General features: G+C 49.2%; 1 protein-coding gene across 1 annotated transcript in view; it reads right to left on the minus strand.

Moving 5' to 3' along the window:
* Window positions 1-15,939, minus strand: part of TGM1 (transglutaminase 1) — a 68,572-nt gene that overhangs the window by 50,147 nt on the left and 2,486 nt on the right. The window contains exons 3-4 of the mRNA XM_048516835.1: window positions 3,791-4,012; window positions 2,050-2,241 (exon numbers count right to left, since the gene is read on the minus strand). Of these exons, the coding sequence (XP_048372792.1) occupies window positions 2,050-2,241; window positions 3,791-4,012 (414 nt within the window). The remainder of the gene's footprint in view (window positions 1-2,049; window positions 2,242-3,790; window positions 4,013-15,939) is intronic.

The raw sequence follows: 15,939 nt of genomic DNA on the forward strand, positions 1-15,939 counted from the left end.
TTGTTTTCTGTTCCCTGCCTCCCCAAATTCGGCATCAGCGTTCTGCAGGGCAGGTGCTGGGTGGGCGGCTATCCCAGGAGGAGCTGGTTTGGGCCTCCTGCCACAAATTGGCCACATCCGGGCGGCCAGCCAAAGAAATTACAGAAGGGTCTCCAGCTAATCAGCGGGTGGGATCGGACTCTGCAAGGCCGAAGGCAGCAAAAGGGTGGGCGGGCAACCCACTGGGTGCTTAGTTAGAGGAGAGGTCCAGTTGGACCTCCCGGCCCAAGGAACCGCTTCCGACCCAAAGCTTGATCCTGGGCAAATTTAGCAACCACTTCTAAGCGCTGCCGAGCGCCGAATTCCTTTCCCACTTGAAAAGAGCGAGGCTGATAAGAAAGAGGCCCCGGCACATACCAGTTCCACCGGAAATTTAAATTAAGACGTGCCTCAGTAGGACACGCAATTCGAGGGCACAGGCACCGCCCGGTTTCCCACACCTGGCTCCTTTCCCCGAGAGGGCTGTGTGACAGGTAGAAATCCAACAGGTCGGCTATTCCCACTGCACCGAAATGCAGGTGGGAGGCTGACCCGTGGAATGCCTGCCTGTGTTTCGGCTGTGCAAGCAGGAGGAAAAAATGGCCGGCCTCATTAGGGATGTTAAAGATCTAAAAATGAGGATGGAGGGGAAATCAAAGCTCTGATCCCTTCCTCTCAAGTACGTGGGGGTTGGTTTGTTTGTTTTTTCCAGTGGGGTTTGAGGGAAGGGCACTCGAAACGCTCGAAAGCTCTCTGTTACTTCACCCGGCCAAGCCTCAGCATGGGAAATAAATTCCAGAGCGACGCCCTAGAGATTTGCACCTCCGGAGAGAACATGAGCTGAGCTATCCATTCATTGTGTCTGTGTCAAGGGCTGTCAGGTCGTTTCCAACATACGGAAGCTTTATGAATTAACGAGCCCCAAAACATTAAGACATAAAGAAGACAACCATCTGGATGGATGTTAACAGCATCCTTGTCTCAACACCAGGAATTCATTAACTTTTCTGGTCATTTGTACACAGTAGGCTTGCCAACTCCGGGTTGGAAAATCCCTGTCGATTTGGGGACGGACCTCAATAAGGCATAATGCTGTACAGTCCACCTTCCAAATCTGCCATTTTCAAGGAGCTGGTCTCTGTAGTCTGGCGACCATTTGAAATTCATAGGGCGATTCTGCACATGAGTAAAATAGGTTTGACCCAGTTCCCTGAGAAGGGTACTAACCCAGGTCGAAGCCATTGTTGTTCCCCACTGCAACCAGCTTGATCCCAGCTCGGAGGGCGGAATCATCCTGTGCTCCGTTCCGATTGGCTGCTGTTCTACAGCCATGTTCCGTCTATCCCCACACAAGTTATAAAAAAAACTGCCACAGGAATGGAGGGACGAAGGTGGCGTTTTGTGATTGGCCAGCTGTATGCATGCCCGAAACACTCAGCTGTGATTGGCTGAATGGGGGACTCCTGGCACCAGAGATTCCGCACTTTACTGGAATCGAGCTGAGTTCGAGCATGGTTCCCTGAAAAAGTAGTAGTTCCCAACTGGAGTTGGAAATTTGACCGTTACACGGGGCGAAGCTGGTACAAAACCACGTCGATCCCAGTGGTTGTGCGGAGCACTTAGGTCGAACACAGCTGGAATTTAGGTGATTAAGGCAAGTGCGGAATCAACCATAGAGATCTCCATGCCCCACCTGGAAGTTCAAATCCCTTGACCTCAGCTACCTGCGCCTGATCAGCCACACACTATCGGATTGTTCCCCTCTGACAAATCCGTTAGCATTAACTGAACCGCATTAGGGTGGCTTGAAGTGCGTCACAGAGCTTTTTCTCTGAATTGAAGGAGAATTGCTACCGTATTCTGTACTGTCGCAAGGAAAACTTGGGTTAAACAATTTGCAGTTCTGGAGGAGTCTAAAATGGTGGGTGTGGCAGGTGAGTAGTGGCCCCGTGGTAAACCTGGGATGTGTGTGTTTGTGGGAAATCCACCAGCATCTATGTAGTAAAGGGATAATATCACATGCGTACTCACCAATGAGGAACTCCAGACAAACTCGGTGGTCTTCGGGGTCATATTCCTGCTGGAACTGAAGCTTGATGTTGAAGGGTTGCCCGCGGCGGACGATGAGGTTGTCGTATTCATATTCATCTGTGTGGTGGTCGCACCGGTTTCTCCCTCCCCGGCCGCTCATCATGTTGATGCCGCTGACTACCAGCATCCCCTCTGAACAAAGAAAGAAAGAAAGTCACCCACTTGGGCTGGTGCCATCTCTCCCCTGAGGTTGGGAAGCTTGGGGCTCCTTTCCTTGGCAGAAAAGGTCACAGGGGAGGACTATACCAGGCAGCCAGCTGGATGCTTAGTGAATCAGGACTCAAGTTTTATTTTATGCATTACAACCTTCCCAGTGGAGGAAGTTGCTGGATTTCCAGGGGAGTTTGGTGTGGGGGGAAGGATGTAAAATATACACAAGTACCGAGTTTAGTTATTTAACCAGAGGCGGGATCCAGCAGGTTCTCACAGGTTCCCGATAGTAGGTTACTAATTATTTGTGTGTGCCGAGAGGGGGTTACTAATGGGTGATTTTGCCACGTGATTTTTGCCTTAGTTACGCCCCTCCTCTCAGCAGTAGCGTGCAGAACTTGAAGCAGTCTAGCAGGAGGTGCACCGGTGTGTGTGGCAGCCTGCGCCTGCGTGCATTCGTTTCCCACCCAAGGACCGGCACAGCGGCTGCGTCCTTGCCACAGCCTCGCCGAGGAATGCCCCTCCCCCAGAATGCCAGGCCACACCCCCATCGTGCCCCGCCCAGCCCCATTGGCGCTACACCACAGTTTGAATCCCACCACCATGGGAACCTGTTACTAAAAATTTTGGATCCCACCACTGGATTTAACCTCTCACAGGATTGTGTTCACCGACAAACGTCAGGGACCTGTTTTAAAGTGTCCCATGAAAGGGAGTTTCGACATCAAAACATTTCAGAAAACTCTCCAGGTTCAAATTCTGCACAACTCAGCAAAGCTGTACTGGAATGTAGAAAGAGCTGTGGGGTTGAAAGGAACTATGTCCAGAGGAGGGCGTCCAAAATGGGGAAAGGTCTGGAATCCATGCCCTACGAGGAGAGACTTAGGGAGCTGGGGATGTTTAGTCTGGAGAAGAGAAGGTGAAGAAGTGACATGACGGCCATGTTTAAATATTTGAAGGGATGTCATGTTGGGGAGGGAGCAAGCTTGTTTTCTGTGGCTCCAGAGACTAGGACCAGGAGTCATGGGTTCAAGGGGAAGGAAAAGAGATTCCACCTAAACATCAGGACAAACTTCCTGACAGTCAGGGCTGTTCGACAGTGGAAGGCACTACCTTGGAGTGTGGTGGAGTCTCATTCGTTGGAGGTTTTTAAAGAGAGGCTGGACGGCCATCTGTCAGGAGTGCTTTGATTGTGTGTTTCTGCATGGCAGGGGGTTGGACTGGATGGCCCTGGTGGTCTCTCTCTTCCAACTCCATGATTCTATGACAGTGGTGGCGAACCTTTGGCACTCCAGATGTTATGGACTACAATTCCCATCAGCCCCTGCCACCATGGCCAATTGGCCATGCTGGTAGGAGAGCTTGATGAAATTATGAATCCATAACCTCTGGAGTAAAATTCCTATCGAGGTTCTATGATGTAGCAATGGGTGCATTTGACATACTCCGCAGCTGTCTGCTCCCGTTCCCCTCTATCTCTGCTTTGGCCTTCTGGGCCAGACAGCTGATACCTTCCTCATTGCTCACTTACCACGGATGATGGGATTCGTTCCCCGAGCTCCGGGCACCTCCCCTGGCGCTGGCCCCCAGTCGCCATCATCTGCCTGGCCCGAGCAGCACCGGCAACATTTATAAAACCAACTCCGTTTCCTCCTCCTGGGTGTTGTTGCCGGCTGGTTGGGCATCCGCGCACGGGCACTGGCGTTGGCCCACCGGCCTGCATCCCCTCTTGGATCTGGCACTGGCATGGTGTCTGAAAGGAGGAGGAGAGAACGTGAGTTCAATGTCCCAGCTGGGCACTGGGGTGGAGGGCACAACTGAATAACAACAACAACAACAACAACAACAACAACAACAACAACAACAACAACAATATTTGTGGAATTGTGGAAAAAAAGAAAGTGTGGATAGTCGATGTTGCAATTCCTGGTGACAGCAGAACTGATGAGAAGCAACTGGAAAAACTTACACGATACGAGGATTTAAGGACTGAACTACAAAGACTCTGGCACAAACCAGTAAAGGTGGTCCCAGTGGTGATCGGCACACTGGGTGCAGCGCCTAAAGACCTTGGACGGCACTTAAAAACAATCGGCGCTGACAAAATCACCATATGTCAGCTGCAAAAGGCCACCCTACTCGGCTCTGCACGCATTATTCGTCGATACATCACACAGTCCTAGATGCTTGGGAAGTGTCCGACGTGTGAAATAATACAAAATCCAGCATATTGATCTTGTTTGCTGTGTATAACTGTTTTTGTATCAATATAATAATAATAATAATAATAATAATAATAATAATAATAATAATAATAATAATAATAATAATAATAATAGTTGGATTTATAGCCCGTTTCTCTCCTGCAAGGAGACTCAAAGCGGCTCACAAACTCCTTTCCCACCCCCCACCACAACAAACACCCTGTGAGGTGGGTGGGGCCGAGAGAGCTCCGAAGAACTGTGACTAGCCCAAGGTCACCCAGCTGGCATGTTCTGGAGTGCACAAGCTAATCTGAATTCCCCAGATAAGCCTCCACACCCCAAGCAGCAGCACGGGGAATCAAACCCAGTTCCTCCAGATTAGAATGCACCTGCTCTTAACCACTACGCCACTGCTGCTCTCTACTCAACTATTTTAGTTGCTACACCCCAGAGGCAACTGCATCTCAGTGTAGACCAATGATAAACATGGAAAATAACAAGACTGGGATCCTTTGATTTCTAGGAGTTTCACAGGGATTAAGAGAAGGGTAAGCAGCTAAATAATTACAATTAGCTAATTATGTTTGCTATCTCGACAGTTTTGTTTGCGTACCTTGGAGTGTTGCTTTATGCCATTTCCTTTTGGCTGCCTGTTTTATTTCCACGGTATGCGGTCAGACAATAGTCATAACGATAATATAGCAGTGGAAAATAGAAGAAGAGTTTGGATTTGTAAGAAGAAGAGTTGGATTTGTGTCACCCCTTTCTCTCCTGCAGGAGACTCAAAGGGGCTCACAATCTCCTTGCCCTCCCCTCCACAACAAACACCCTGTGAGGCAGGTGGGGCTGAGAGAGCTGCGAAGAACTGTGACCAGCCCAAGGTCACCCAGCTGGTGTGTGTGGGAGTGCACAAGCTAATCTAGTTCCCCAGATAAGCCTCCAGAGCTCAGGCGGCAGAGCGGGGAATCAAACCCTGTTCTCCAGATTAGAGTGCGCCTGCTCTTAACCACTACACCACGCTGGCTCTCTCTTGTAAGGCGGTATTTGGGGCACCTATTTATCTCCTCGGATAGTGGTTGGCACAGCTCCCAGGGCAACTGTTTTCCCTTCTGGGCATATCTTCATTTTCCAATTTCTCTGGAGAAGGATGCATTCTATAAAATAGCTACAAAAGCAGGGAAATCCCACAAGTAGCTTGTTCCTGTTCCTGCGCCTTCTTTGTCCAAACCTCAGAAGCCACACAGGAACCCACATTCTCCCCCTCCTTTGCTCCGAGCCACAAAACCACACTGCTCTCTTGGTGATCCTTCCAAAGTCCAAGATTTGACTGACCAAACTTTCTCCTACTAAAGTATTTAATGCGGACCTAAGAGATAAGCATTCCATAGGACAGTGGTGGCGAACCTATGGCACGGGTGCCAGAGGTGGCACTCAGAGCCCTCTCTGTGGGCACATGTGCACAGAGTTCGTCATGTGGGGGGGGGGAATCCCCCCCACACACATCTAGGCTGGCCTGGGCACGATGTGTAGGTAACCCTATTAAGTGCTGTTAAACCCCACTGATTTTCATGGGAAGAACTAAAGTGCGATCCTTTACCTGGGAGTAAGCTTGGTTGCTGGCAATGGGGTTTGCTTCTAAAGCAGTGGTGGCGAACCTATGGCACGGGTGCCAGAGGTGGCACTCAGAGCCCTCTTTGTGGGCACACGTGCACAGAGTTCGTCGGAGGGGGGGCGGAAAATCCCCCCCCACACACACACATCTAGGCTGAGCCGCTGGGCACGACGTGTAGGTAACCCTGTTAAGTGCTGTTAAACCCCACTGATTTTCATGAGAAAAATTAAAGTGCGATCCTTTACCTGGGAGTAAGCTCGGTTGCTGGCAATGGGGTTTGCTTCTAAACCCTCCTAGGGACATGATTCACCCATTTGAAGCGTTGCACGGTTGCTTCAAAGCAAAGCTACCAACTACCACCAAGCTTACTCCCAAGTAACGCGCGCCTCGGAGCCAACCGTTTTTTCTAAACGAAAACCTCAGTATTCAGGTTAAATTGCCCTGTTGGCACTTTGCGATAAATTAGTGGGTTCTGGGTTGCAGTTTGGGCACTCGGTCTCGAAAAGGTTCGCCACCAATGCCACCGGAGAAGTCTTTTCTGCATCTATAGTGCATGAAATCACCCCGGGTTGAACTTCTGTGAAGGCCTGGAAAGGCTGCAGAAAGTAGGGTGGTAACCCTATTCTCCTAACTAGTGGTTAAGAGCACTGGGCTGTAATCTGGAGAACTGGGTTTGATTCCCTACTCCTCCACATGAAGCCTGCTGGGTGACCTTGGCCTAGTCCCGTGGTGGCGAACCTTTGGCACTCCAGATGTTATGGACTACAATTCCCATCAGCCCCTTCCAACATGGCCAATTGGCCATGCTGGAAGGGGCTGATGGGAATTGTAGTCCATAATATCTGGAGTGCCAAAGGTTCGCCACCACTGGCCTAGTCCAAGTTCTCTCAGAACTCCCTCAGTCCCACCTGCCTTACAAGGGGTCTGTTATGGAGAGAGGAAGGGAAGGAGTTTGCAAACCACTTCGAGACTCCTTAAGGTTGAGAAAAGATGGGCATAAATCCAAACTCTTCTTCCAAACCCCCACAGCTTGCTTCTTTTCCAACAACCCAGCTTTTAGCCAAAGCCTGCTCCTTCCCAGACCCCCAGTTTTCCCAAGAACCCAAAGTAATCCCATTGCCCAAGTTCATAGTCATGCATGAGAGAAAATATTGAGGACCTACAGGCATTAAAATGCTAATTTTTTAAGCCTGTTTCCTATAAGTGCCCTACCTCTCTTTCGAACAAAAATGCAGAGCTCCATCGTTACCTCTCCAGCTGTGGCTCGTCAGCTAAATCTCCGTATTTAAAGGGATCACCCAGGATTGTAGCCAATCATTTTATAATGACTGACTATGCACAGCTGGAGAAGGGTTAGTGTTGTTGTCAAGGGGGGGGCAGCAGGGGAGGGGTCCTGATTTTCTCCTGGAATTTCAACTCATCTCCAAACTACAGAACTGGTTCCTTGGAAGGAAGTGGGAGTTTTGGAGAGTGGACTCTATGGTATACAATAGCGTCTAGGAGAAACAGAAGTCCTAGAGTGACATTACATCACCACTGAGCTCCCTCCCTTCCCCCCAACTCTGCCCCCCCCCCAACTCTGGGAATTTCCCAAGAGAAAGTAGCAACCTTAGATCCCCATTATCTGAAACCCTGAGATTTACTGGATGAGACCTGATGATGTCATAGCATAGGGCTTGGTGATGTCACGTTAAAAGCTAAGGTGCGCTGACGAGTCGCAGCTGACTCCCACAATTCTACATCATGGCAAGGAGAACAGGGTTTGATTCCCTGTTGAACTGGGACTAGGCCAAAGTCACCCAGTAGGCTTCAGGTAGAGGAGTAGGGAATCAAACCCTGCTCTCCAAATTCTACATTTACGCCAAGGCAAGAGGTGAGCAGAGGGGCCTTCCATCCAAGGACTGGCTCCGTTTAGCTTCCAAGCATGGGCCAGCTGGCCACTCTGAGCTATTAGAGTTGCTATGCTGTCGCTTTAAACAGCTGTACTAGCCGTAGTCTTCCATACACCGCTTAGTATGTACTACAGTGGTATATTCAGAGGTGGGATCCAGCAGGTTCTCACCAGTTCCCGAGAGTGGGTTACTAATTATTTGTGTGTGCCGAGAGGGGGTTACTAATCGGATCTGCTTTTCCGTTAGAAATTCCATTAGGTCCAAAAATCATGAAGTCCTGTTGTTTCCTATGTGGCTGGTTAGCGAAGGTAGAAAACAGGATAATTCTTCCTGTTGGGCTGTTTTAAAAACATGTTTTAGAAATATGGTCAAGTTCCTTGTTTAAGGAAAGTCTCCTTCTTTTGATTTCTAGAAACAAAATTAAGTATTTGAAAGTATTAAGTATTTGACAGGCAGTCAATTAGAGGAGAAGTAGTTGTTTCTGTTGGCAGGAGACAATAGGACTTGCTATAATGAGTTTAAATCATGGACAGAAAGATACCAGCTGGAAATTAGGAACTTTTTTTTTTTTACAGTATGAGTTTTTTACAGTGACAGAGAAATTATTAATGCCCCGCCCCCGGAATGCCCGGCCACGCCCCTGTTGGGCCCCGCCCAGCCCCATTGGCGCTATGCCACTGTTTGAATCCCACCACCATGGGAACTTGTTACTAAAATTTTTGGATCCCACCACTGGGTATATTGGTGTGTAGTACCAATGACGTGGGAAAAAATGGCCTCTTTTCCAAGCTAAACAGTTTTTTTAAAAAGGGGGCATGGAAATTAACTAATTGTGAAACATAGTTTAGCTTTTAGCGCCAATTTGTGTCCCTCACTTCCAATTTCCATGCCTACAGGTTATCTCAAGGAGGTACATGTAGAAATCCTAGAAGACGCTGTGCATCTGCAGATTGGCACTCCATCAGCTCTCTGGGGGGAAAGGGATTTGCGCAAGAGTGTGCCAAGCGTCCTTTATTGATTTAATTAGGATATCTGCGTTCATCTCACAAAAAGATATTACAGGGCAAAAAGCGGTGGGTAGGATTCAGATTGCTTCTACAACACTGGGAGCGGGGGGGGGGGGGGAAACAGCAATTAATTAGTGCCTTATTAAATCCAAAGGGAGGATTCTCAATGACATCAGCCTGTAAATTACTTCTGTCTTAGAAATTATCCCCTAATACTTGGCAGGTAATATGTAGCACCCTCAACCCACGCGGGGTACTTGCAGTCTCTTCTGTGTCCAGAGAGTTTATTATTCTGGGCACAGTTTTATTTTGGTCCCCTTAATTGTTCTGCGGTGGTCCCAAGATAGTGGATACCCCACCCCCAGGAGAGCTGAACGAAAATGCCTCCTTTGCTGTTCTGGAAAGAAAATAGTGGAATTCGATCCTGCCGGAACATCAGCCTGAATCCCAGATTTTTTGGGAATGGGGAAGAGTTGACAATAGAAGCATGACAGTGATTGTTCATTGGGAAGTAAAAGATATTCTGCACATGCTTAGGGGCAATTACAGGCAGGTGGCTTATTGGTAGTGATTTGCAACAGATCACGGGGCTGAGTAAAAACTAGGCATTCATTTTTAGGGTCCCCTAAACTCCTGAAGCCAATTTCTCGGTAACCCCAAAATAGCGCAGCTTTCGCTGAAGCGTTCTGACCGAAGTTCTCACTTAAGAGAGGCGAATAAGCAAGAAAGAAACAGGCAGAAAAACTGGTGGGGCAGAGCAGAAAAAGAATGAATTTGGTCACAAAGGGGTTAACCGACTCAGCTGCAGCCACCTGGCAGCTGTTTCTCCCCTGGCAATCAGGACAACAGCGTGCACATTTTCCATTTTATCTCTGTAACAAAAAGGGCTAGAATTGTTTTTAAATGGAAACGGGGGCTTCAGAGGTGGGATTTTGACAATTACTGGGGGAGGGATGTTGCTTCCAAATGCACCCCCCACCCAATAGCTACAGTCTGGAGATTATTCCTGCTTTTAACAGCATATTTCTTCAGTTTTGTGAGAATCATAGTCCATGAACATCTGGAGGGTCAGAGTTGGATACCGCTGCCCTAGCTGGTTCCCTTCCTTCTCCTCTCTAGGCCAGAATAAACAAAGGCTGATTTCCAGCTACTTTTCTCCAAAGTTCAATTTCCCTCAGGTTTCCCAAGAAAACCAGAAGTGGTCCATCTAATCCAGCATCCTGCTCACATAGCGGCCAACCAATTCCTCTGGAGAGTCAACACCACAGCACGTTCCCCTGACGATGCCTCCTGGCACCGGGACGCTGCGAAGGTTCGCTGCCTCAAAACGGAGATTTTCCCATGAGTCACCACGGTCAGTGGATAGACTGGCCCTCCATGAATTTGTCTAATCCCCGTTCAAAGCTGCCAGAGCCTGTGGTTATCCCCACGACCTCTGGCAGCGGATTCCACCTTTTAATAACTGGTTGTGCAAAGCTGTATTTCCCTTTTGTCTGTCTTCCTCTTTCCCCTCTGGGGCCAAAGAGTCTCAGGGAGCCAGGAAGAGCCTCACGTGAGTATTTAGGAAGAGAAACCGGGGTCAAGGAAGCTCTAAGCATCCTGAATCTCTGCCCTTTTTCCTGGCTGACTGTGGCCCAGATGCTGACCGAAGCTTGCTTCTTGGCTGTGAGGCCAAGTTGCACGGAAAGGCAAATCCGCATGGACAAGACTATAGTCCCAATCAGAAGTGGGGAATATTTTCTCTGCAGTTTCCATGTCATTTAAAAATACTTGAACCCTGCATCAGTGGTGGGATTCAGCCGGTTCGCACCACTTCGGCAGAACTGGTTGTTAAAATGGCGCTTGTAAACAACCAGTTGTTATTGTCGAAGGCTTTCACGGCCGGAATCACTGGGGTGCTGTGTGGTTTCCGGGCTGTATGGCCGTGTTCTAGCAGCGTTCTCTCCTGACGTTTCGCCTGCATCTGTGGCTGGCATCTTCAGAGGGTCTGATCCTCATCAGATCCTCTGAAGATGCCAGCCACAGATGCAGGCGAAACGTCAGGAGAGAATGCTGCTAGAACACGGCCAGACAGCCCGGAAACCACACAGCACTCCAACCGGTTGTTAAATTATTTGAATCCCACCACTGCCCTGCATTTCTCTCAGCCTAGTCAAGGTTCCCAAGCTCATAATAACCTGCTCTGATGGGAGGGCAACCAAAATGGTAAAAGGTCTGGAGTCCATGCCCTACGAGGAGAGACTTAGGGAGCTGGGGATGTTTAGTCTGGAGAAGCGAAGGTCAAGGGGGGACATGGCAGCCATGTTTAAATATTTGAAGGGATGCCATGTTGGTGAGGGAGCAAGCTTGTTTTCTGCTGCTTCAGAGACTAGGACACGGGGTGCAGGAAAAGAGGTTCCGCCTAAACATTAGGACGAACTTCCTGACTGTCAGGGCTGTTAGACAGTGGAAGGCACTACCTCAGAGTGTGGTGGAGTCTCTTTCTTCGGAGGTTTGTAAACAGAGGCTGGATGAACATATGTTGGGGGTGCTTTGATTGTGTGTTCCTGCGTGGCAGGGGGTGGGGCTGGATGGCCCTTGGGGTCTCTTCCAACTCTATGATTCTATGAAATAGCTCTGGCCTGTGGCCTTTAAACACAAAGTCTCGGTAGAGAAAATCCAACTCTACGATTCTATGAACGGCCCAGGCTAGCTGGATCTCATCGGATCTCAGAAAGTAAGCAAAATTGACCCCAGTTAGCACTTGAGTAGGAGATCATCAGGGGCGCGACACGGAGGCAAGCAATGGCAAGCTGTCTCTGTTTGTCATCGCTCGCCTCAACCTACAGGCTGTGACTTGAGGGCTCTTTCTGCCAGCCCCAAACGCCCACACCCACCCAGTAAAACCATTATCAAACAAACAGACCGAGTGTAAAAGCAAGTCATAAAATCAGTCAGGCCGACAAAGTGGTGTCAAATCCTCCTCTTTACACGTCGGTAGCGCCCAATTAAAAACAAATAAAAAGCGGATTCGGCCAAGAAAAACACGAAGGGATTAGGAAGGAAAAGTTTTCGCTCTGCTCTTAAAGCTGAGCAAGATCACGTCAGACAGTCAGGAAGGAAAAGAACTGCAGAGGGAAAACTGCACAGACAGGACACGGTGCGGACCAGCGCGAAATTCAGTGGCAGGGGTTTAATTCAGGACACTTTCCCACGGAATCCGGATTTTCACGTGGCCCACTTTGATGGCTCAGTCAGGAGGGAAAGGGAATACCGCACATGCTCAAAAGCACCCTCTCCTTTTACCTTACTCCAAATGTTTAAGCTCAGAACAGATATCATACTTCTGGCTAGCTCACTTTGTGTGTCTGGAGGATGGGGGGCTCTTTAAGACATCTCCCACACCCTACCCACCTATCTACAGGTAACTCACCACTTTGAAAAGGATTATTTTAAATGTTGGGGATCTTTTGTGTATTGCTGCTGAGTTTTTATGCTGTTATTTAAAGTGCTTTTTAGTTGCAATACTAGCTTTAGTTTGGAAATTCTGCCGTTACTTCTGGGCTTAGGTTTTGCAGCATATCAGTGCGTACAGCTCAAAAGCACCAGCTCGACAAAGTAATCTGCGTGCATGGTTGTTACGCTGAAGCAGACCACACACAATCTTCTGCTCAGGATTCCTCCAGCAGAGGAAGAAGAAGAATAGTTTGGATTTATATCCCACCTTTCTCTCCTGTAAGGAGACCCAAGGTGGCTTACAAGCTCCTTTCCCTTCCTCTCCTCACAACAGACACCTTGTGAGGTAGGAGGGGCTGAGAGAGTTCAGAGAGAACTGTGACTAGCCCAGGGTCACCCAGCAGGAATGCAGGAGTGTGGAAACACATCTGGTTCACCAGATGAGCCTCTGCCACTCAGGTGGAGGAGTGGGGAATCAAACCCTGTTCTCCAGATTAGAGTCCACCTGCTCTTAACCACTACACCGCGCTGTTTACGCCACACTGGAAGGTGTGCATAAAGATAGCATAGACTTATCCTGGCATCTTCTACCTGCAAAGTCCACAAAAACCACTTGGCATACTGTTGTCCCCAAAGGTCAGACCGTCAGTATCATCTTAAGGAGACTGAAATCCTCAGGCCCAGAGACTTAAAACCCTTCAATGGGAAGTAAGTGTCAGGGAAGGGGTGGTAGCGCTTTTGATTTGCACGCAGAAAGTCCCATGTTCAATTCCCCACAACTCCAGTTTAAAAGACCCGGCAGGAGGTGAATGGCCCTGAGCTGGTTAGCCTGGCCTCATCGGAGCTGGGAAGTAAAGCAGCTTCTAGGTCCCAGGTAATTAAAAGAGGCAGGCAATGGCAAACCACCTCCATACGCCCTGTGCCTTGAAGACCCAGGTATCTACACAAAGAAAAGAGTTTGGATTTATATCCCCCCTTTCTCTCCTGAAAGGAGACTCAAAGGGGCTGACAATCTCCTGTGACTAGCCCAAGGCCACCCAGCTGGCATATGACGGAGTGCACAAGCTACTCTGGTTCACCAGATAAGCCTCAAGCAGCAGAGCGGGGAATCAAGCCCAGTTCTCCAGATTAGAGTGCACCTGCTCTTAACCACTACACCAAGGCAAGCAATGGCAAACCACCTCCGTACGCCCCGTGCCTTGAAGACCCGGTTTGCTGCCCCTTGATGCCGCTTGAAATGCACACAGTAGGGGATGCGAAAGAACAGTCTGAGCAGAAAGGTTGACTCTGTTGGGCCCGTGGTCTGGTTCAGTGTCAGCCAGCTTTCATGTGTGACCAGAGGTCTTCAGAATAAACGGAAGCAGGAGAGCTACCTGTCTGTCTGTGCGCACGTGTCAGGGTGGGCCTCTTTGGGAACACCCCTCCATGAGGAAAAAGTTAGTCATCTTCCTCCGGGTCACGCCCGTGTCTCTGCCAGGTACCCGATGGAAACCGGCCCCGGTGCTAAGAGACGTGTGTGCCTCCGCAGCCCAGGAGGACCTGTGGGTCTTGCCGGTTCGTCAGGCTGGCACAGATGAAATTGAGTTTCTGGTTGAGCCACAACTGGTAATGAGGCAAGAGCAACAGAAACCCTGGAGCCGGAGCCGGGAACCCAGGAGTTACTTGCCTGCACCGGGCAAAAAACGCAGGATTCCTGGATCCCATGAGACACTTCTAGAGAAACTGCCCTTCCTTATCTTACAGCATAGGTGTCAAATTCGCAGCCCTCCAGATGTTAGGGACTACAGTTCCCATCATCCCTTGCCAGCATCATGCTGGCAGGGGATGATGGGAACTGTAGTCCATAACATCTGGAGGGCCGCGAGTTTGACACCTGTGCCTTACAGGGAAAGAGCAGCAATCTAACAGAAGAGGGTTGTGGGGTTTTTTTGCCATGCTGAGAAAAACAGCACCTGTGGAACTTCTGTCTGTTATCAAGTTGCTAAAAGCACAGAAAACCTGTTGGATCCCCCCTCCCAAGACAGCCATCCTTCTCTGAGATCCAAGAGCAGAAAGAGAAACAGAGACCATGAAATGCATGTGATAACTCATAACTTTAGTGCATAGGTGTCAAACTCGCGGTCCTCCAGATGTTATGGACTACCGTTCCCATCATCCCCTGCCAGCACGCTGCTGGCAGGGGGTGATGGGAACTGTAGTCCATAACATCTGGAGGACCATGAGTTTGACACCTATGCTTTAATGACTCTACACAGCAAGGGAGGAAAACTCAATCTAAACTTTTGGATTATCGAAGCAGCCAGGAAGACCAGAATGTTTCTGAACATGTGCAGAGTGCAATTTCATTGCCATGGGAGGAGTTGAGGCACAGCGGTAGTGCCTCTCCTTTAGACAGAGAAGGTCGTGTGGGTTGTACCGCTGGCCTCCCCGGTTAAAAGAGGGTTCGGTATGAAAGTCCTCTGGCAGAGATTGAGGAGAGCAGCTGCCAGTTGAGTAAACGATACTACTGATTTTGATGCACAAAGAACCTGACTCAGCATAAGGCGGCTCCATGTGTTTGCAACGGGATAGACAGGCCAGATCTTGTGCCTTCCAACCGCTTGGAGTGGGACATTTCCCTTCTTTTCAGAAATTAGCCACGAGAACAGTATATCAAACGGCCCGCTGCCATAACACCACATGCTTCCCGCAAAATAGGGGGGTCCTTTACTTCTCCAAGGTGAATATTGCCTTCCTCTCCCAGTTCGGCACCCACAATCCGTTCACCGCCCCAACATCAAGTTTGGGAGTCACCGAGCCACACCCTAAGCTTGCTGGATTTCTTTAAATCCTGGAACACCCTCCGAGGGACCTCAACGGGAGCTCCAATTGTGTTTGTGCTTCATTCATTCTCCGTGGCTCTCTGTAGCAAGCCATTGTGGACCATTTCCCCAGTCAATTCTGCCCCGCAATCCTTGCTCTGCTGAAAAGCTCTTGTGCAGCCGTGGTGGCGAACCTTTGGCACTCCAGATGTTAGGGACTACAATTCCCATCAGCCCCAATTGGCCATGCTGGCAGGGGCCGATGGGAATTGTAGTCCATAACATCTGGAGTGCCAAAGGTTCGCTGCCACTGTTGTACAGTCTGGAAGCAAACACACACACACACACACACACACACACACTGTGTTTGTCTCTTTCTCTTTCTAACCTGCCTGATAGGGGTTGTCGTAAAACTAAACGATAAGGTGCAGGGTTATAAATTGCCTCCAATCATAGGGGAAGGCTAACAAAAGTTTTTTTGCAGAAATACTTTACAGTGGAGGGCTGGGGGGAATCTATACCCCTCCACCTCTAGCAGGTCTCTGGAGAGGCAGTATATCAAGTTTTCTCCAAAAATAAATGGTATTCAGAATGTACCTTATCTATACTCCACCTTTCTCCCAAATAGGAACCCAAAACCGCTCCCAATGTCCTTGTCTGTTTCATCCTTACAACAACCCTATGAGGCGGGCTGGGTTGAGAAGCAGCAGCAGCAGAGTTTGGACTTAC

Source organism: Sphaerodactylus townsendi, linkage group LG15 (genome assembly GCF_021028975.2).
Source record: "Sphaerodactylus townsendi isolate TG3544 linkage group LG15, MPM_Stown_v2.3, whole genome shotgun sequence".
Taxonomy (NCBI): Eukaryota; Metazoa; Chordata; class Lepidosauria; order Squamata; family Sphaerodactylidae; genus Sphaerodactylus; species Sphaerodactylus townsendi.